This window comes from Phyllobates terribilis, unplaced genomic scaffold (assembly GCF_046119375.1).
Source record: "Phyllobates terribilis strain yellow unplaced genomic scaffold, ASM4611937v1 Scaffold_217__1_contigs__length_3308461, whole genome shotgun sequence".
NCBI lineage: Eukaryota > Metazoa > Chordata > Amphibia > Anura > Dendrobatidae > Phyllobates > Phyllobates terribilis.
The window spans coordinates 3,133,452-3,156,639 of NW_027362977.1; the positions used below are offsets into that span (position 1 = coordinate 3,133,452).

The window sequence follows — 23,188 nt, forward strand, 5'->3', positions numbered from 1 at the left end:
CTCTTGTCCTGTATACTGGGTGTCATTCTCAGTATCTGTATTATTCTGTATATATACTCTGCACAGTACTACTTCTCTTGTCCTGTATGCTGGGTGTAATTCTCAGTATCTGTATTATTCTGTATATATACACTGCACAGTACCACTTCTCTTGTCCTGTATACTGGGTGTCATTCTCAGTATCTGTATTATTCTGTATATATACTCTGCACAGTACTACTTCTCTTGTCCTGTATACTGGGTGTAATTCTCAGTATCTGTATTATTCTGTATATATACAATGCACAGTGCCACTTCTCTTGTCCTGTATACTGGGTGTCATTCTCAGTATCTGTATTATTCTGTATATATACACTGCACAGTACCACTTCTCTTGTCCTGTATACTGGGTGTCATTCTCAGTATCTGTATTATTCTGTATATATACTCTGCACAGTACTACTTCTCTTGTCCTGTATACTGGGTGTAATTCTCAGTATCTGTATTATTCTGTATATATACACTGCACAGTGCCACTTCTCTTGTCCTGTATACTGGGTGTCATTCTCAGTATCTGTATTATTCTGTATATATACACTGCACAGTACCACTTCTCCTGTCCTGTATACTGGGTGTCATTCTCAGTATCTGTATTATTCTGTATATATACTCTGCACAGTACCACTTCTCTTGTCCTGTATACTGGGTGTAATTCTCAGTATCTGTATTATTCTGTATATATACACTGCACAGTACCACTTCTCTTGTCCTGTATACTGGGTGTCATTCTCAGTATCTGTATTATTCTGTATATATACTCTGCACAGTACTACTTCTCTTGTCCTGTATACTGGGTGTAATTCTCAGTATCTGTATTATTCTGTATATATACACTGCACAGTGCCACTTCTCTTGTCCTGTATACTGGGTGTCATTCTCAGTATCTGTATTATTCCGTATATTATACTGGGTGTCATTCTCAGTATCTGTATTATTCTGTATATATACTCTGCATAGTACCACTTCTCTTGTCCTGTATACTGGGTGTAATTCTCAGTATCTGTATTATTCTGTATATATACACTGCACAGTACCACCTCTCCTGTCCTGTATACTGGGTGTAATTCTCAGTATCTGTATTATTCTGTATATATACACTGCACAGTACCACTTCTCCTGTCCTGTATACTGGGTGTCATTCTCAGTATCTGTATTATTCTGTATATATACACTGCACAGTACTACTTCTCCTGTCCTGTATACTGGGTGTCATTCTCAGTATCTGTATTATTCTGTATATATACACTGCACAGTACCACTTCTCCTGTCCTGTATACTGGGTGTAATTCTCAGTATCTGTATTATTCTGTATATATACTCTGCACAGTACTACTTCTCCTGTCCTGTATACTGGGTGTCATTCTCAGTATCTGTATTATTCTGTATATATACACTGCACAGTGCCACTTCTCTTGTCCTGTATACTGGGTGTCATTCTCAGTATCTGTATTATTCTGTATATATACTCTGCACAGTACTACTTCTCTTGTCCTGTATGCTGGGTGTGATTCTCAGTATCTGTATTATTCTGTATATATACACTGCACAGTACCACTTCTCTTGTCCTGTATACTGGGTGTCATTCTCAGTATCTGTATTATTCTGTATATATACTCTGCACAGTACTACTTCTCTTGTCCTGTATACTGGGTGTAATTCTCAGTATCTGTATTATTCTGTATATATACACTGCACAGTGCCACTTCTCTTGTCCTGTATACTGGGTGTCATTCTCAGTATCTGTATTATTCTGTATATATACACTGCACAGTACCACTTCTCTTGTCCTGTATACTGGGTGTAATTCTCAGTATCTTGTAATGCAGCAGCTTGCTAGCATTACTGTAAATGGTCCAGGATGTGTTTTACCTGACCATGTACCTTCCCCTTTAACTGACTGGTCACATGACTGTGACATCACACAGGTCCTGTATGCACAGTAAAGGTCTGTACACATGACTGGGACAGCACACAGGACCTATACACACAGCTGACTGATCACATGACTGTGACATCAGCAAGGTCCTGTCAGTATGGGTGTATGTGTGCACAGGATATATAAACCCCGGTAATTGGAGACAGGTGTGTTCGGTGTGAGGCGTGAGGCCTGTGCTTCGTGTGTGTGGGACACCGTTTGTGAGAGGCCTAGTGAGGCCGAGTGAAGCCTGGCAGCCTGAAAGGCAAAGACTGGATCCTGTGCGGATGCTAGTGGCCTTGGAAGGCAGCGGCTTTGGAGTGAAGCCTGGTACCTGAAAGGTCGAGCCTGGATCCTGTGTGGATGTCAGTGGCCTTTGAGGGAACGACGGCTGGAGACCCCTACCTGGGAAGCCGCAAAGCCACAGTGGTGGCGGATTATTGAGGAAGAGTCCTGAAAGGCAGAGCCTGGATCCTGTGTGGATGTCAGTGGCTTTTGAGGGAACGACGGCTGGAGACCCCTACCTGGGAAGCCGCAAAGCCACAGTGGTGGCGGATTAAAATGGACTGCAGCAACTAAACCCGGCAAAGGTAGTACACTTTGTTACATGGACTGTGTTATGGTCACTGATAATTTATTACCTTGCCGTAGGCTGTAACCTGGAGCAAGTGGGCCTGTGTGCCACTTGTCTCATGAATGTTGTAGATATGTGTGTCGGCGTGCCACGGAGTTGGACCTGGTGAACTGTGGCTTATGATGTAATAAACTGCAACATTGTGAGAAAAACGTAAAGACATTGCACGTGTGCATTGATTGACGCAGCGAAGCGAGTAACCCCCAGTATGATGACTAGCGCTGCTTTACAATCTGTATTATTCTGTATATTATACTGGGTGTCATTCTCAGTATCTGTATTATTCTGTATATTATACTGGGTGTAATTCTCAGTATCTGTATTATTCTGTATATGTACACTGCACAGTGCCACTTCTCTTGTCCTGTATACTGGGTGTAATTCTCACTATCTGTATTATTCTGTATATATACACTGCACAGTACCACTTCTCTTGTCCTGTATACTGGGTGTAATTCTCAGTATCTGTATTATTCTGTATATATACACTGCACAGTACCACTTCTCTTGTCCTGTATACTGGGTGTAATTCTCAGTATCTGTATTATTCTGTATATATACACTGCACAGTACCACTTCTCCTGTCCTGTATACTGGGTGTAATTCTCACTATCTGTATTATTCTGTATATATACACTGCACAGTACCACTTCTCTTGTCCTGTATACTGGGTGTAATTCTCACTATCTGTATTATTCTGTATATATACACTGCACAGTACCACTTCTCTTGTCCTGTATACTGGGTGTAATTCTCACTATCTGTATTATTCTGTATATATACACTGCACAGTACCACTTCTCTTGTCCTGTATACTGGGTGTAATTCTCACTATCTGTATTATTCTGTATATATACACTGCACAGTACCACTTCTCTTGTCCTGTATACTGGGTGTCATTCTCAGTATCTGTATTATTCTGTATATATACTCTGCACAGTACTACTTCTCTTGTCCTGTATGCTGGGTGTAATTCTCAGTATCTGTATTATTCTGTATATATACACTGCACAGTACCACTTCTCTTGTCCTGTATACTGGGTGTCATTCTCAGTATCTGTATTATTCTGTATATATACTCTGCACAGTACTACTTCTCTTGTCCTGTATACTGGGTGTAATTCTCAGTATCTGTATTATTCTGTATATATACAATGCACAGTGCCACTTCTCTTGTCCTGTATACTGGGTGTCATTCTCAGTATCTGTATTATTCTGTATATATACACTGCACAGTACCACTTCTCTTGTCCTGTATACTGGGTGTCATTCTCAGTATCTGTATTATTCTGTATATATACTCTGCACAGTACTACTTCTCTTGTCCTGTATACTGGGTGTAATTCTCAGTATCTGTATTATTCTGTATATATACACTGCACAGTGCCACTTCTCTTGTCCTGTATACTGGGTGTCATTCTCAGTATCTGTATTATTCTGTATATATACACTGCACAGTACCACTTCTCCTGTCCTGTATACTGGGTGTCATTCTCAGTATCTGTATTATTCTGTATATATACTCTGCACAGTACCACTTCTCTTGTCCTGTATACTGGGTGTAATTCTCAGTATCTGTATTATTCTGTATATATACACTGCACAGTACCACTTCTCTTGTCCTGTATACTGGGTGTCATTCTCAGTATCTGTATTATTCTGTATATATACTCTGCACAGTACTACTTCTCTTGTCCTGTATACTGGGTGTAATTCTCAGTATCTGTATTATTCTGTATATATACACTGCACAGTGCCACTTCTCTTGTCCTGTATACTGGGTGTCATTCTCAGTATCTGTATTATTCCGTATATTATACTGGGTGTCATTCTCAGTATCTGTATTATTCTGTATATATACTCTGCATAGTACTACTTCTCTTGTCCTGTATACTGGGTGTAATTCTCAGTATCTGTATTATTCTGTATATATACACTGCACAGTACCACCTCTCCTGTCCTGTATACTGGGTGTAATTCTCAGTATCTGTATTATTCTGTATATATACACTGCACAGTACCACTTCTCCTGTCCTGTATACTGGGTGTCATTCTCAGTATCTGTATTATTCTGTATATATACACTGCACAGTACCACTTCTCCTGTCCTGTATACTGGGTGTCATTCTCAGTATCTGTATTATTCTGTATATATACACTGCACAGTACCACTTCTCCTGTCCTGTATACTGGGTGTAATTCTCAGTATCTGTATTATTCTGTATATATACTCTGCACAGTACTACTTCTCCTGTCCTGTATACTGGGTGTCATTCTCAGTATCTGTATTATTCTGTATATATACACTGCACAGTGCCACTTCTCTTGTCCTGTATACTGGGTGTCATTCTCAGTATCTGTATTATTCTGTATATATACTCTGCACAGTACTACTTCTCTTGTCCTGTATGCTGGGTGTGATTCTCAGTATCTGTATTATTCTGTATATATACACTGCACAGTACCACTTCTCTTGTCCTGTATACTGGGTGTCATTCTCAGTATCTGTATTATTCTGTATATATACTCTGCACAGTACTACTTCTCTTGTCCTGTATACTGGGTGTAATTCTCAGTATCTGTATTATTCTGTATATATACACTGCACAGTGCCACTTCTCTTGTCCTGTATACTGGGTGTCATTCTCAGTATCTGTATTATTCTGTATATATACACTGCACAGTACCACTTCTCTTGTCCTGTATACTGGGTGTAATTCTCAGTATCTTGTAATGCAGCAGCTTGCTAGCATTACTGTAAATGGTCCAGGATGTGTTTTACCTGACCATGTACCTTCCCCTTTAACTGACTGGTCACATGACTGTGACATCACACAGGTCCTGTATGCACAGTAAAGGTCTGTACACATGACTGGGACAGCACACAGGACCTATACACACAGCTGACTGATCACATGACTGTGACATCAGCAAGGTCCTGTCAGTATGGGTGTATGTGTGCACAGGATATATAAACCCCGGTAATTGGAGACAGGTGTGTTCGGTGTGAGGCGTGAGGCCTGTGCTTCGTGTGTGTGGGACACCGTTTGTGAGAGGCCTAGTGAGGCCGAGTGAAGCCTGGCAGCCTGAAAGGCAAAGACTGGATCCTGTGCGGATGCTAGTGGCCTTGGAAGGCAGCGGCTTTGGAGTGAAGCCTGGTACCTGAAAGGTCGAGCCTGGATCCTGTGTGGATGTCAGTGGCCTTTGAGGGAACGACGGCTGGAGACCCCTACCTGGGAAGCCGCAAAGCCACAGTGGTGGCGGATTATTGAGGAAGAGTCCTGAAAGGCAGAGCCTGGATCCTGTGTGGATGTCAGTGGCTTTTGAGGGAACGACGGCTGGAGACCCCTACCTGGGAAGCCGCAAAGCCACAGTGGTGGCGGATTAAAATGGACTGCAGCAACTAAACCCGGCAAAGGTAGTACACTTTGTTACATGGACTGTGTTATGGTCACTGATAATTTATTACCTTGCCGTAGGCTGTAACCTGGAGCAAGTGGGCCTGTGTGCCACTTGTCTCATGAATGTTGTAGATATGTGTGTCGGCGTGCCACGGAGTTGGACCTGGTGAACTGTGGCTTATGATGTAATAAACTGCAACATTGTGAGAAAAACGTAAAGACATTGCACGTGTGCATTGATTGACGCAGCGAAGCGAGTAACCCCCAGTATGATGACTAGCGCTGCTTTACAATCTGTATTATTCTGTATATTATACTGGGTGTCATTCTCAGTATCTGTATTATTCTGTATATTATACTGGGTGTAATTCTCAGTATCTGTATTATTCTGTATATGTACACTGCACAGTGCCACTTCTCTTGTCCTGTATACTGGGTGTAATTCTCACTATCTGTATTATTCTGTATATATACACTGCACAGTACCACTTCTCTTGTCCTGTATACTGGGTGTAATTCTCAGTATCTGTATTATTCTGTATATATACACTGCACAGTACCACTTCTCTTGTCCTGTATACTGGGTGTAATTCTCAGTATCTGTATTATTCTGTATATATACACTGCACAGTACCACTTCTCCTGTCCTGTATACTGGGTGTAATTCTCACTATCTGTATTATTCTGTATATATACACTGCACAGTACCACTTCTCTTGTCCTGTATACTGGGTGTAATTCTCACTATCTGTATTATTCTGTATATATACACTGCACAGTACCACTTCTCTTGTCCTGTATACTGGGTGTAATTCTCAGTATCTGTATTATTCTGTATATATACACTGCACAGTACCACTTCTCCTGTCCTGTATACTGGGTGTAATTCTCACTATCTGTATTATTCTGTATATATACACTGCACAGTACCACTTCTCTTGTCCTGTATACTGGGTGTAATTCTCACTATCTGTATTATTCTGTATATATACACTGCACAGTACCACTTCTCTTGTCCTGTATACTGGGTGTAATTCTCACTATCTGTATTATTCTGTATATATACACTGCACAGTACCACTTCTCTTGTCCTGTATACTGGGTGTAATTCTCAGTATCTGTATTATTCTGTATATTACACTGGGTGTAATTCTCAGTATCTGTATTATTCTGTATATATACACTGCACAGTACCACTTCTCTTGTCCTGTACACTGGGTGTAATTCTCAGTATCTGTATTATTCTGTATATTATACTGGGTGTAATTCTCAGTATCTGTATTATTCTGTATATTATACTAGGTGTAATTCTCAGTATCTGTATTATTCTGTATATATACACTGCACAGTGCCACTTCTCTTGTCCTGTATACTGGGTGTAATTCTCACTATCTGTATTATTCTGTATATATACACTGCACAGTACCACTTCTCTTGTCCTGTACACTGGGTGTAATTCTCAGTATCTGTATTATTCTGTATATATACACTGCACAGTACCACTTCTCTTGTCCTGTATACTGGGTGTAATTCTCACTATCTGTATTATTCTGTATATATACACTGCACAGTACCACTTCTCTTGTCCTGTATACTGGGTGTAATTCTCACTATCTGTATTATTCTGTATATATACACTGCACAGTACCACTTCTCTTGTCCTGTATACTGGGTGTAATTCTCAGTATCTGTATTATTCTGTATATTACACTGGGTGTAATTCTCAGTATCTGTATTATTCTGTATATATACACTGCACAGTACCACTTCTCCTGTCCTGTATACTGGGTGTAATTCTCAGTATCTGTATTATTCTGTATATATACACTGCACAGTACCACTTCTCCTGTCCTGTATACTGGGTGTCATTCTTAGTATCTGTATTATTCTGTATATATACACTGCACAGTGCCACTTCTCCTGTCCTGTATACTGGGTGTCATTCTTAGTATCTGTATTATTCTGTATATATACACTGCACAGTACCACTTCTCCTGTCCTGTATACTGGGTGTCATTCTTAGTATCTGTATTATTCTGTATATATACACTGCACAGTACCACTTCTCCTGTCCTGTATACTGGGTGTCATTCTTAGTATCTGTATTATTCTGTATATATACACTGCACAGTGCCACTTCTCCTGTCCTGTATACTGGGTGTCATTCTCAGTATCTGTATTATTCTGTATATATACACTGCACAGTGCCACTTCTCTTGTCCTGTATACTGGGTGTCATTCTCAGTATCTGTATTATTCTGTATATTACACTGGGTGTAATTCTCACTATCTGTATTATTCTGTATATATACACTGCACAGTGCCACTTCTCCTGTCCTGTATACTGGGTGTAATTCTCAGTATCTGTATTATTCTGTATATATACACTGCACAGTACCACTTCTCCTGTCCTGTATAGTGGATGTAATTCTCAGTATCTGTATTATTCTGTATATATACACTGCACAGTACCACTTCTCTTGTCCTGTATACTGGGTGTCATTCTCAGTATCTGTATTATTCTGTATATATACTCTGCACAGTACCACTTCTCCTGTTCTGCTGAAGAAGAGGTGGCATTGGCTTTGGGGAGGGTCAGTACTGATGGGTTTATTATTTTCTATGTCTACAATCCTATGGTTAAATAAAAATTAATCCTGAACAACTTGTTTAAAGGGGTTATCTGAAGTTTGGAAATAATTTTCTGATTGCTGGGGGTCCAACAGCCGGGACCCCCACTGTTTCCGAGAACCAGGGATCTGAAGAGCTCTGGGTGAATGGAGCGGTAGTCGATCATTCGCATTGCAGCTCCATTCACACGTGGCTTAATAAACATCCCCTATAATGGAGTGGTGAGGGGCATGAACAAGAAAGCAAAATGTGCTGAACTTTTCATTGTGCCTCAATGGGATGAGGGGGGCGGTGATTTGGTATGTGGGCTGGTGGGGTTTGTGTGACAGGCGTGCTTTTTCATTTTTCATCCCATTCCAGCCCTGATATCTATCTATCTCTCTCTCTCTCTCTCTCTCTCTCTCTCTCTCTCTCTCTCTCTCTCTCTCTCTCTCTCTCTCTCTCTCTCTCTCTCTCTCTCTCTCTCTCTCTCTCTCTCTCTCTCTCTCTCTCTCTCTCTCTCTCTCTCTCTCTCTCTCTCTCTCTCTCTCTCTCTCTCTCTCTCTCTCTCTCTCTCTCTCTCTCTCTCTCTCTCTCTCTCTCTCTCTATATATATATATATATATATATATATATATATATATATATATATATATATATATATAATTAAAATTCTTTTAAAAGCAGAAATGTTAATATGTATTTTTTATCGCTTAGCAGAATGCAGAGTGAAGTTTGATAGATATAAGAAAATCTCAATAAATATAGAAGTTGTTTTTTTTTTTTTATTAGGGATAGGGTAGAAGGATAAGGAATGAACAAAATCAGGGACAGAATCAGTAGACAAAATCATAGTCAGGAAGAAATCCGGATCAGATACCAGGTGATCAGTAAAAAAAGCCAAGTCAGGCGAGCAGTATGGATAGAGCGGAGCCTGGTGACAGAGGCATTACCGAAACAAGTCCGGGTAGAGATGTTACAGTTAGAAGGCCACAGGTAGATGGTGAAGGTCCTTCTTTACAGGTCCAGCAGTGATGGTGGATCAGCTGTACTCCGCTAGATGCGGAGCTTTTCCGTCTTTTAGATGACACTTGGGCAACAGCGACAGCATGCAAATGCGCGAGCTGCCCTGGATAATCCACGCCGGCAGGATGATAAGATCCGGCGGAAGATGGAACCTAAGAGAAGAGAAATACATACAATGTAAGTGATGGGACTCCATATTACATGATGCTACTGTGCGGTCAGTGTGGCCGGCCGGACAGCAGAGGAATCTTATTCACACAGATGTCCGGGGTCATTGTCAGCCATCATACATGTGACAATCCCATCACTGACAGATGACATCTGCTCCCCATGACTTATTCTCATCACTAACATCACACAACATGGAGATGATTCTCACACTTACCTCGTCTCTTTTTCCCCTTTTTCCCATTTTCTGAGTTTTGTTGGTCTATACTCAGATTCATTTCAGATTTTCTTTCCTCTTCAGTTGTAAATTCTGATCAGAAAGTAAAAAAAACTCAGTAAAGAAATATTCTTATAGGATCTGCTTTGTGTACTGTATATAGAAGAATTGTTCTAGTCCTGTCCCCTATAGTCCTGATAATCTGGCATTGCATTATTATAGGGCAGAATAAGTCCTATATACCGTTCATGACCTAATCTGAGGGGCATTAGATGTATCACTGATATGGAGCAGTAAGCGCCCTGTGTGCCGCCACGTGGTGCATCACTAATGAGCGATATTCTACTATAGGAGACGATGTCTTCTTATATTGAAGTGAGTTCCTGGATGCTAAAACGTATTTTACAGAATCCATGAAAACAATTCCTGGATAAAATTAAGGAAATAGAAATACAGTATGGGCCTATGGAAAATATAATTGGGATCCATGAAACCTGGACAACATAGGAGACCTAATACAGAAAAACCAAATATTTGAGCCTTGAAGTCAACATTCACCTTTTGATGCTGTACATACATACCTGATGATGGGGACGAGGAGGGCAAGCTGTTTATAGCATTGTCGCTATCAGATTCAGAAAGCGATTCTTTCTGCCTGTCAGGAAGAATCAGGGGGTCGGACCAGAAGACCCAGGAGGTAACTTCCAACTCTCCCATTCTATGATTTAAGAAAAACATGTAAATCACAAGTCAATGCAGAATAAAAGGGGTGGTCTCACTAGAAGAACACCGACTAGAGGGCCTAATAGGACATATGACAGTCATAGTGAGGAAGGTTTTATGCTCCAATCTACCTTCTATGGATCAGAGCGAAAAACAACTAGCAATAATGGCTGGCATGTAATACTACATCTCTCCTACAGTATGGGCAGCTCTAATACGCGTGAATGGCTGCAATTATGGGCTATTATCACCAACGGTTTCTGAAGCCAAAAGCACAATGACCGCTAATCATTGAGGCTGAATTTGATATTATGGTATTTATGTCCTATATTATATGTTGTGCATATATATCAGCCTGGAACTCCCATTAATGACCCCATAATCTACTCACATTTCTGAGATATTGGTTGCTGGCGTACACTCTGGAGGAGACTTCTGGTCCTCATCATTCATCGTTCTGGTAGTGATGGTACAGAGCTAAACATGGACAAAAACAAGATATGAAATACTTTTTTTTACTTTTAGAGGTCTTTTTTGTTTCACATATTTTGGATTTATTGATCACATACGGTACTTACTTTAGAAAGCCTTTCAGAAGATGATGTAAAATTTTGGAAGTCAAGGTTCTCATTGTTCTCACTTGTACCCTCCTCATCCTCTGAGACCGAATGGTCTATTTCAGAGTGATCTACAAAAGTAATGAAGTATTATTAGAGGTTGTTAGTATAAAACAGGCGTCATTTATCACAATATTAGTGGGTACTGATTATTACATTTTATGGAAGACAAGACAAACAGCCGCTTAGTCTAGATGATGTCTTCTTCTACTTACCGATAAATAAGCTGTTGTCCACATTTGAGGCAAGCTGAGGAATGTACTCTGGCTTCTGACTTAGAAGGTTGTTAAAATCTAAGTCACTCAGGAATGGATGACTCTTGATCTCAAGTGATCCTCCTGGAAAAAGAACAAAACAAAAGTGATGTGGACATTGTCAGAGATTGCTTCACATCTGAACAGTTTAACTTAATCTGAATTAATGACATAACTGAGTCAACATGAAGGAAGAAGACTGAAAGTCATAGTGTGGAGAACTAGAAATGGACAATCTGATAGAGACGTGTTGATCCTCAAGGACATGAGTGATAAGTGTGATAGGTGAATAGTATTATATCTCTTACCTGTCCCAAGTCTATCTGCAGGATTTGTTCTGAGCAGCTCAGTAATCAGGTTCTGTGCATTGGGAGTAGGAGCGGAATTACAATCCCAAATTATGTCACCTGTTATACAGAAAATAAAATCTCTTTACTGGACTGTAAGCTAAAGCAAAGTAAACACCTAAACCAATGTAACTGATCAAAGCAATGGTCGGATCATTCCACTTACCAATGACAATCCTGTCATAAAGCTCAGCTACAGAATCTCCATCAAATGGTACAGATCCCGTGAGAAATTTATGTAGGATTATCCCCATTGACCACCAGTCAACAGGTCTTCCATAGCCTTCTTTGAGGATGACCTCTGGGGCGATGTAATATGGGGTGCCACATAACTGGAAAACAACAGAAGATAAAGATGAAAATGATAAAATTGTTATTATAACACGTTCTCGCCATAAAAACACAATGACAAAAGATAAAATATCAATGGAAACGTTCTCTAGAAATGAAGAATGTAGAGAAGACACAATAGTGTGATGAGATTTGTAAAGAAAAAAAAACATATGCCAAAGGCAAGGTGAACAGATGGGGTATATTAGTTAACCAAATACCAAAGCAAAACAAAGAAAACCCCTTAAAATATAATCTTTAATAGCTACATTTAAAAGCACCCATATCAATATATGAAGACAAAATGCATAAAATGTACAATATATGGGTAGTGGGATAAACGTAGGATAATTGACATGCAGGCTTGCCCTAGAGATCCCAAATGGGCTGAGATCCCGCCTGCCAGTGGAGGTTGACACCCTAGCTAATCGGTTTGGCGCCCCCGCTCCACATCGGCACACCCTCCGTGACCCTATCCACCCCTAGACAGACATACACATATACAGATAATGATGAAAGGCAGACAGTCATGTCGCTGCTAACATGCTGAATGAAAAAAAGGCAATATTCAATGTATCAATTATATGGAAACAGGGAAGCTGATATAATGTAGTTCCACTAGTACAGATAGGATATCAAATGCACCAATCTATACACAATTCAGTATGATATATAAACCATCATTCAGAAGCCTATTATAGATACATAAAGTACATTAGTGCTGGCAATTACGGGCAACAAGAACAATATTATAAAAGCACGTGTGCTCAATTAACGGTAAACATAGGAACATAAATATGTCCAAAGTAGTAACAAGTCACCTATATAATGACATTGAGCATGAAGATAATAGTCTAGGACAGACAGTATATATAGACAACCTCAAAATCCCCCTGGCTAATCTATAATCAGGACTGATCTACACAGGACACGTCCAAATGTTGGGACAGAGCATTATCCAGTGTGCGAATTACAAAAAAGCATTTTAGTCAGCAGTAACCAGAGGACTTATCTGTAAATTGTCCCAACACGTTTCTCCCCCTCCTAATTTGGGGTTCATCAGGGGATCATATTAGGAGATAGCCACAATGAGTCAGTGGACAGACGCGGGAGATAAATACACCCCGATCGGAGAATACTGCTGCCGCCACATTTTATGGATTTTGTCTTTATATATTGATATGGGTGCTTTTAAATGTATCTATTAAAAGTTATATTTAAGGTCTTTCTTTGCTTTGGTCCTTGGAGATTTGTAAAGAACAAGCTAAATTCCTGTAAGTGTTACCCACCTCACGGTCCAGGAACTCCCTGGTGATGTCCTCCGCTAATTCCTTGTAGGTGTTGGTTTTTGGCATCATGACACCAACTTTTGAAATCCCAAAATCGGTAACTTTTATGTGTCCAGCAGATGTAATGAGGAGGCTGTGGAAGAGAAGATGGTTTTAGCCTCACAGACCGTATGATAATAAATGATAACTTCCCCCCTTTATTATACTACGAGGGGCACTTACTTATCCGGCTTCAGGTCTCTGTGCACCACACCGTAGCTATGGAGGTATTCCACAGCAAGAACCGCTTCTCCAAAGTATAAGCGGGCCAAGGGGACAGATAGAGGACCCCTGGTGCTTAGGAGGGTCTCACAGTCGCCACCTATAGAAGAAAGGAAATATGACCGGTGTGTGGTTTATACAGCAGATCACCATGATGTATAATGGGAAGTGAGCGGAGACATTGGGATAGGAGAGAATATAAACAGATATAATGTATAGTGCACATAATATTAGTCTGAATCGATGGAGAAATGTCGTCCATGTAACTAATAACATAAAGTGATGTCACATCTCGTCTACAGCTGGAGATACTGACATGCTCAGTGCGGACTTACAGGGAGATCACACAGACAGTGGCGGACAGAGAAATCTCAGGGCCCCATAGCAAAAGTTCTAACTGCACGCCCCTTAAAAAAAAACCTTACTGAAGTCAATCGATGTTCTCAACAGCAATACACCTTTTATAACCATTTTAGCATATGATGCTCCCAAAAATGCCCCCACCCACAGACTGAGTTAGATATCCCCACAGTGAAATCTTAATCCAGTTTCACCTTACAGATATAATGTAGCACCTGTCTATAATGTCCCCACTCAGTATGAGGCCAGTCACAGCCCCCTACTCAGTATAATGGCGCCCACAGCCCCCCCTACTTAATATAATGGCCCCCATAGCCCCTCAGACAATATAATGGTCTCCACCACTGCCCACGCAGTATGATGGCCCCCAAAGCCAATCAAACAGAATTAGGATCCCCACACAGAATAAGGACCCCCACTGCACACCATTCAATATGAGGACCCCCAGGGGATGTAGGGGCATGTACAGTCACCAACTCAATATAGCGGCATTCACAGTCCCCTATAGCCCCTCACACGGCACACCATTCAGTATTATGGTACCCACAACCCTCAATTCTCAGTATTATGGCTTCCACCAATCTCGCAACTCAGTATTATGCCCCCACCAGCCCAACAACTAAGTATAATTGCTCTCACCAGCCCCACCACTCAGTATTATGGCCCTCAGCAGCCCCACCACTCAGTGTTATTGCCCCCAACAGTCCCTCCACTTAGTAGTAAGGCACACAATAGCCCCACTACTCAGTATTATGGCCCCCACCAGCCTCAACACTCAGTATTATGGCCCTCACCAGCCCCACCACTCATTGTTACGGCCCCTACCAGCCCCACCACTTAGTAGTAAGGCACCCACCACTCAGTACTACCACCTCCACCAGCCCCACCTCTCAGTATTATGGCCCCCACCAGTATCAACACTCAGTATTATCGCTCTCACCAACCCCACTACTCAGAATTATGGCCCTTATTAGCCCCACCACTCAGTGTTATGGCCCCCACCAGCCCCACCACTTAGTAGTAAGGCACCCACCAGCCCCACCATTCAGTACTATAGCCCCCACCAGCCCTACCTCTCAGTATTATGGCCCCCACCACTACTTAGTGTTATGGCCCCCACCAGCCTCACCATTTAGAATTATCGCCCTCACCAGCCTCACCACTCAGTATTATGGCCCCAACCAGCCCTACTACTCAGCATATGGTCTCCACCTGCCCCATCACTCAGTGTTATGGCCCCCACCAGCCCCACCTGTGCAGTGTAAGTACTGAGACTCCACACTACAGATGCAATATTGTGGCGACATCGAAGAACCTGCAGTACACGGAGTCTCGGACCCATCTGCGGAGGCTGAATGGTGGATTTAGGAACCTTTGGCTCCCTGATCCACCATTGTTTTCATCGGTATTCATATTCTGACAATGTGAATACCACTGAAATTGTGATGACAGGTGGTGGAATGGGGCCCAGTGCCGAGCGGTGCCAGGCCCGATCTGACTCACTGGCACCATAGCACTGCTGTACACAGATCAAGAATTTCCAGGCATCTTGGTAATAGAAAACCTACAGTAAACGCACTGTGAGGATGTAACTGTCCTAATTATCCTAATTATAAGAGCAGTGATAAGATGTAAGCAGACACTTGCTGAATATACTACAATATACATGTCCTACCTCCTACATACTCCATTACCATACACAGGTGAGATTTTGTTGGAAAGGAGCAGAGCATGGAGACCACGAAGGGACAATCTGCGAATGTTAGGATGTCCCTCTCCAGAAAGGCCAATGCCACTCTTTTTGGAGTGTTCAGGTTTCGCTTGAACATTTTCTTCAAAGCAAAGATCTGGTGTGAGTCTTTATGGTGCGCTAAGTAGACGGCACTGGAGAGAAAGAGAATCAATGGTTAGAATGAATCTTTACTACAAGAACATCTATAGAAGTCATTATATAATGTTTTGTACTAATGTTTAATGCTAGAAGTCTGTCCGTCACTGGAAATCCATGTCTAGAATTTGATAAAAGATCACTACATAGATCACCTATGGGAGGTGTCCACAATGCCACGTCTGCCGGAGCCCTCACCCAGGTCACATTACAGGTGAGAGAATCTACTGAAATTATTCTTGGGCAGATTCACTACATTAGACCAGTAGATACGATTCAGTGCAAATAAAAGTTGGTCCAAATTAAAAGTGCTCCAATTGCCATAACATGACGTTAATTATGCTCCCGCATACCCCAAGACATAACAACATAATAAATGGAGGGGAGCGAAGGAGTTACAAAAAATGAAACCCATTATAGCCACTTGTCCTCTGTGCCAGTCTTTATTGCTGAGACCAGGGAGTAGACTCACATGGTCATGGTGGAGGTTGGGGGGTGCAGATGTCATTGATGAAATTTCGTGTCACCCCCTCACTTGACCATGTGTTGCCAATTACTCTTATCAGTTCGCTAATGGATTCCGAAAAGAACAGACCGGTGCGGAGGAGGGGGAAGCTCTGATGGGGGTGGCAGTGTAAGAACAGATGAGGGTCTAGGACAGGCAGGTGTAATATATTATTCTATTTTAATCCCTTTCCTTAATAGTTTGTTTTCCTACAGATCATATAATTTCCCTATGATAACACTGAAGGGAAGAGCACAGAGTCTGGAGCATTGTCATTGGGAACCTTGAGAAATGTGGATTATGCCAACAGAAAACTCACCCAAAACTTCCACTGCTGATCAGTTTGGATGTCCCATAGTCGCTCTTATGCGGCTGTCTTGACGGGGTCAATGATTTGATCACGCTCTATAAAAGAATAAGAAATTATATAAAGATATAGAAGCTGCTGGAAAAAAGCTCCAGATGCAAAAACGTCTCCCTTCTGTCATCTCCTCTTAGAATATAGACATCCCATGGTTATATGGGGGACAATACTGGAGGTGTCATTCCCACCCCATAATCTGGTGATACACCGACATCTCTCTCCATGATACTTACACCGTCAGATTCTTGGATCTCCGGGATCTCACAGATTCTACTGTCAGCATCCGCCAACACAGTTGTTTCTAAAAGAGTGAAAAAATGATGAAGAAATAAAATGTATTAGACGATATTAATCCTACATATATATTACAACAATATAACTCAGACATGACAAGATGTCTGTAAATGGGAATAATACTTATTATATAGGGATTCTAAATATGAGAACGTATGGCGCATCCATGAATAAACGTAATGGAAATGATGAAGGACTCCCCCAATCATCACATGAATGAGGAACCCCCTACCCTCGCTGTACATGTGAGTGATGGTAAGAGAGCTGAAGCGTAGGAGCCATATGCAGATTATCCTGGAAGTGCACTGGGGGCGTGTCACAGTATGGATTTCTTCTTCCACGCCCCCAGTGCACTTCCATGCTGATTTGTATACGGCTTCTACATTAGATTTCCATTGACTGAGACATTGGATTTCTGCAAAAAATTATTACAGAGAAATGGCCAGTACAGTCATACCACAATATGCAAAAATGTGCTGACAGGTTCCCATTACACAGAATATACAGAGTAAATGTAAGATTATTCCCTGTTCTCTATAACATCTGGATATTTCTTGTAGGAGGTCGGGTGATCGGCTTACCTGTAGTCAGATCGCTGTTCAGTCCCGGGATTAGATTTTGCTCGTCTTTGGTGTCGCCTTCTGCTGTTTCCTGATAGATATAATATATATAATTAACATGTGGAACCTTACACTAAATCATCACATAGATAAATCAGGAAGGACTAAACCTGCATTTACAGATGCAGCCAATTGTAACTGTACAAATCAGACGTGTGCTAGAGAAGATGACGGCTCCTTACCAGGCGTTCCAATGAGCGGGCCGGACGCTCCAGTACACACAGGACTTTTTCGGCCAGGTCTTTAATAAAAGCCAAATCTCCATATTGAGATCTTTCTTCAGCCTACAAAGAGGAAAAGAAACAAAAAGGAAAATTTTGAGATGAGAAAGGTCACAATGGAGAAGGCCGCCATTGTATGTGACATTTGCTCCTCTCTGCAGATACAATAACTCTGGGGACTCATCGTGTTTTATATTGGAGGAAAGAAACTTCTATCCCACCATTATCTATAATATAACCAGGGATGGGTCCTTCTTTCAGAAGCCTCTATAGACTGCGCAAGCGCACTGTGCCTGCACAATGTGGCCGCACACAGACGAACACATCCACACCGGGAGGAGGACGGGGATGGAGGAGGAGTGTGGTGCCAGAAATAGAGGTATGCGTCATTTCATCATGGCTATGGGGGGTCTCCTGCTAAAAGTGGGGAGGCTATGGAGGGAGTGGCGTACCGCCAATGGCGGCAGGCCACGCCACTGCTATGGGGCCCGTGAGCCGGGTGGGGGGGGGCCCATAGCAGTCGCCTGCACCGTGTATGCCCCGCATCGGGGCCCTTGCAACAGGCTCCGCTCCCAGGCCCGGCGTTAGCACCCGGGCAAGTGCCAGGTCCCTGAGCAGGCAGGGGGCCCCACTCCGCTCAGGGCCCCGGCACAATACTTACCTCTCCCCGTGCCTCCGCAGCTCCGGTGTCTTCCGCGTCCTGTGCTGTGACGTCTCAGGTTAGAGGGTGGGATGACGTCTTTCCACCACACCCTCTGCTGAGCAGTCACAGTGCAGAGCGGGAAGACAGCGACGCTGAGGAGTCCGGAGCAGAGCAGCGGCAGCAGGTGAGGTGAGTATGTCATTTTTTTTTTTTTTTAATATATGGAGGCCTGGGGCCCATACACTATATAAGGGCTCGTACACTGTATGGAGGACTATATGGGGGCCAGTATTCTGTATGGAGGACTATATGGGGGCCCATACACTGTGTGGAGGACTATATGAGGGGCAGTATACTGTATGGATGACTATATGGGGGCCAGTATTCTGTAGGGAGGACTATATGGGGGCCAGTATTCTGTAGGGAGGACTATATGGGGGCCCATACACTGTGTGGAGGACTATATGAGGGCCAGTATACTGTATTGAGGACTATATGGGACTATATGGGGGCCAGTACACTGTATGGAGGACTATATGGGGGCCAGTATTCTCTATGGGGGCCAGTATTCTGTATGGAGGACTATATGGGGGCCAGTATACTGTATGGAGGACTATATGGGGGCCAATACACTGTATGGAGGGCTATATTGGGACCCATACACTGTGTGGAGGACTATATGAGGCCAGTATTCTCTATAGAGGACTATAAGGAGGCCGGTATACTGTATGGAGGACTATATGGGGGCCAGTACACTGTATGGAGGACTATATGCAGGCCAGTATACTGTATGGAGAGGACTATATGGGGGCCAGTATTCTGTATGAAGAATGTCTTATACTGTGTGGAGGACCATAGGGAGTGCATTATACTGTGTGGAGGACCATAGGGAGTGCATTATACTGTGTGGAGGACCATTGGGAGTGCATTATACTGCGTGGAGGACCATAGGGAGTGCATTATACTGTGTGGAGGACCATGGCGAGTGCATTATACTGTGTGGAGGACCATGGCGAGTGCATTATACTGTGTGGAGTACCATGGCGAGTGCATTATACTGTGTGGAGAGGTGTGGGGCCATTATACTACATGGAGGGCTGTGTGGGGGTCACAGTTGGGGGATCATACTGTGTTGGAGTCACCATACTTTGCCTTGAGAGTTGAGGTGGGGTACGGTAGAGTCATTATACTGTGCATGTGGAGGAATTCACCATGGGGGTAACATACTGTGTTTAGGGGGGGGCACTGTTGTTGGCATCATACCTTATAGGGAAATAAAAGAGGAATCTAGGACTTCAGCAGGAGAAAAATTACTGTGTAAAGGCTGGAAAGTTATGACATATGCTCTTCCTTGACCCCCGACAATTTTCACTTTTTTGGAGGGGCTCCATTTAGCGCTTCTGCTATGGGGCCCCATGATTCCTATGTACGCCTCTGTATGGAGGTCTCCTGCTGGACGTGGGGAGGCAATGGGGGTCTCCTGCTGGACGTGGGGAGGCTATGGGGGTCTCCTGCTGGATGTGCGGAGGCTATGGGGGTCTCCTGATGGACATGCAGAGGCTATGGGGGTCTCCTGCTGGACATGCAGTGGCTATAGGGGTCTCCTGCTGGACGTGAGGAGGCTATGGCGGTCTCCTGCTGGACATGCGGAGGCTATGAGGGTCTCCTGCTGGACATGCGGAGGCTATGGGGGTCTCCTGCTGGACGTGCGGAGGCTATGGGGGTCTCCTGCTGGACGTGCAGAGGCTATGGGGGTCTCCTGCAGGACGTGCGGAGGCTATGGGGGTCTCCTGCTGGACGTAGGGAGGCCATGGGGGTCTCCTGCTCGATGCGTTGAGGCTATGAGGGTCTCCTGCTGGATGTGGGGTGGTTATGGGGGTCTCTTGCTGGACATGGGGAGGCTATGGGGGTTTCCTGCTGGACGTGCAGAGGCTATGGGGGTTTCCTGCTGGACGTGGGGAGGCTATGGGGGTCTCCTGCTGGACGTGGGGAGGCTTTGAGGGTCTCCTGCTGGACCGGGGAAGGCTATGGGGGTCTCCTGCTAGACGTGCGAATGCTATGGGGGTCTTCTGCTGGACGTGGGGAGGCTATCGGGGTCTCTTGCTGGACATGCGGATGCTAAGGGGGTCTCCTGCTGGAGGGGTGGAGGCTATGGAGGTCTCCTGCTGGACGTGGGGAGTCTATGGGGGTCTGCTGCTGGACGTGCAGAGGCTATGGGGTCTCCTGCTGGACGTGGGGAGGCTATAGGAGTCTCCTACTGGATGTTGGGAGGCTATGGGGGTCTCCTGCTGGACATGAGGAGTTTATGGGGTTCTACTGCTGTACATGGGGAGGTTATGCGGTATCTTGCTCAATGCATTGAGGCTATGGGGGTCTCCTGCTGGACGTGTGGAGGCTATGAGGGTCTCCTGCTGGACGTGAGAAGTCTATGGGAGTCTCCTGCTGGACGTGCAGAGGCTATGGGAGTCTCCTGCTGGACATGCAGAGGATATGGGGGTCTCCTGCTGGATGTGGGGAGGCTATGGGGGTCTCCTGCTGGATGTGCGGAGGCTATGGGGGTCTCCTGCTGGACGTGTGGAGGCTATGGGGGTCTCCTGCTGGATGTATGGAGGCTATGGGGGTCTCCTGCTGGAGGTGGGGAGGCTATGCGGGTCTCCTGCTGGACATGCGGAGGCTATGGGGGTCTCCTGCTGGATGTATGGAGGCTATGGGGGTGTCCTGCTGGATGTGGGGAGGCTATGGGGGTCTCCTGCTGGATGTATGGAGGCTATGGGGGTCTCCTGCTGGATGTGGGGAGGCTATTGGGGTCTCCTGCTGGATGTGCGGAGGTTATGGGGGTCTCCTGCTGGATGTGTGGAGGCTATGGGGGTCTCCTGCTGGACGTGGGAAGGCTATGGGGGTCTCCTGCTGGATGTGGGGAGGCTATGAGGGTCTCCTGCTGGACCAGGGGAGGCTATGGGGGTCTCCTGCTGGATGTGCGGAGGCTATGAGGTTCTCCTGCTGGACATGGGGAGGCTATGGGGTCTCCTGCTGGATGTGTGGAGGCTAAAGGGGTCTCCTTCTGGACGTGGGGAGGCTATGGGGTTCTCCTGCTGGACATGGGGAGGCTATGGGGGTCTCCTGCTCTATGCGTTGAGGCTATGAGGGTCTCCTGCTGGATGTGGGGAGGCTATGGGGGTCTCTTGCTGGATGTGGGGAGGTTATGAGGGTCTCCTGCTGGACCACGGGAGGCTATGGGGTCTCCTGCTAGACCTGCGGAGGCTATGGGGGTTTCCTGCTGGACGTGGGGAGGCTATGGGGGTCTCCTGCTCGATGCATTGAGGCTATGGGGGTCTCCTGCTGGATGTGTGGAGGCTCTGGGGGTCTCCTGATGGACGTGGGGAGGCTATGGGGGTCTCCTGCTGGATGTGGGGAGGCTATGAGGGTCTCCTGCTGGACCGGGGGAGACTATGGGGGTCTCCTGCTAGACGTGTGGAGGCTATAGGGGTCTCCTGCTGGATGTGGGTAGGTTATAGGGGTCTCCTGCTTTATGCATTGAGGCTATGGGGGTCTCCTGCTGGATGCAGGGAGGCTATGGGGGTCTTCTGCTGGATGTGGGGAGGCTATGGGGGTCTCCTGTTGGAGGTGGGGGGCTATGGGGGTCTCCTGCTGGAGGTGGGGAGGTTATGGGGTTCTCCTGCTGGACATGGGGAGGGTATGGGGGTCTTCTGCTGGACGTGGGGAGACTATGGGGGGTCTCCTGTTGGAGGTGGGGAGGCTATGGGGGTCTCCTGCTGGACGTGTTTAGGCTATGGGGGTCTCCTGATGGACATGGGGAGGCTATGGGGGTCTCCTGCTGGACGTGGGGAGGCTATGAGGGTCTCCTGCTGGACCGGGGGAGACTATGGGGGTCTCCTGTTAGACGTGCGGAGGCTATAGGGGTCTCCTGCTGGACGTGGGGAGGTTATAGGGGTCTCCTGCTTGATGCATTGAGGCTATGGGGGTCTCCTGCTGGACGTAGGGAGGCTATGAGGGTCTTCTGCTGGATGTGGGGTGGCTATGGGGGTCTCTTGCTGGACGTGGGGAGTTTATGAGAGTCTCCTGCTGGACGTAGGGAGGCTATGGGGGTCTTCTGCTGGACGTGGGGAGGCTATGGGGGTCTCCTGTTGGACGTGGGGGGGGCTATGGGGGTCTCCTGCTGGAGGTGGGGAGGTTATGGGGTTCTCCTGCTGGACGTGGGGAGGGTATGGGGGTCTCCTGCTGGACGTGGGGAGGCTATGGGGGTTTGCGTGTGCGCATACTACGCTATCCGGCTCCATTTTATTGAAGACACTCTGTGTGAATTCGCAGACACAGTGTCTTTAAAAAAATGGTGCCGAAATTGTACCAATAAAAATGCTTGTCACCAGGGTGTAGAACGGGTTCAATAGCTAGTTATCTATATGGAGAAGTTTTGTGCGGAGCGTCCGCTATTTACCTGCTG

The 23,188-nt window shown here is 44.8% G+C and overlaps 1 protein-coding gene across 1 annotated transcript in view; it reads right to left on the reverse strand.

Moving 5' to 3' along the window:
- Positions 1 to 9,370: 9,370 nt before the first annotated feature.
- Positions 9,371 to 23,188, reverse strand: part of LOC141214183 (microtubule-associated serine/threonine-protein kinase 3-like) — a 42,594-nt gene continuing 28,776 nt past the window's right edge. Inside the window, exons 2-16 of the mRNA XM_073665402.1 lie at positions 18,045 to 18,146; positions 17,824 to 17,893; positions 17,182 to 17,249; positions 16,904 to 16,989; positions 15,867 to 16,075; positions 13,793 to 13,931; positions 13,571 to 13,703; positions 12,118 to 12,283; positions 11,913 to 12,011; positions 11,566 to 11,688; positions 11,312 to 11,421; positions 11,125 to 11,210; positions 10,592 to 10,728; positions 10,011 to 10,103; positions 9,371 to 9,777 (exon numbers count right to left, since the gene is read on the reverse strand). Of these exons, the coding sequence (XP_073521503.1) occupies positions 9,680 to 9,777; positions 10,011 to 10,103; positions 10,592 to 10,728; positions 11,125 to 11,210; positions 11,312 to 11,421; positions 11,566 to 11,688; positions 11,913 to 12,011; positions 12,118 to 12,283; positions 13,571 to 13,703; positions 13,793 to 13,931; positions 15,867 to 16,020 (1,338 nt within the window). The 5' untranslated portion in view covers positions 16,021 to 16,075; positions 16,904 to 16,989; positions 17,182 to 17,249; positions 17,824 to 17,893; positions 18,045 to 18,146 and the 3' untranslated portion in view covers positions 9,371 to 9,679. The remainder of the gene's footprint in view (positions 9,778 to 10,010; positions 10,104 to 10,591; positions 10,729 to 11,124; positions 11,211 to 11,311; positions 11,422 to 11,565; positions 11,689 to 11,912; positions 12,012 to 12,117; positions 12,284 to 13,570; positions 13,704 to 13,792; positions 13,932 to 15,866; positions 16,076 to 16,903; positions 16,990 to 17,181; positions 17,250 to 17,823; positions 17,894 to 18,044; positions 18,147 to 23,188) is intronic.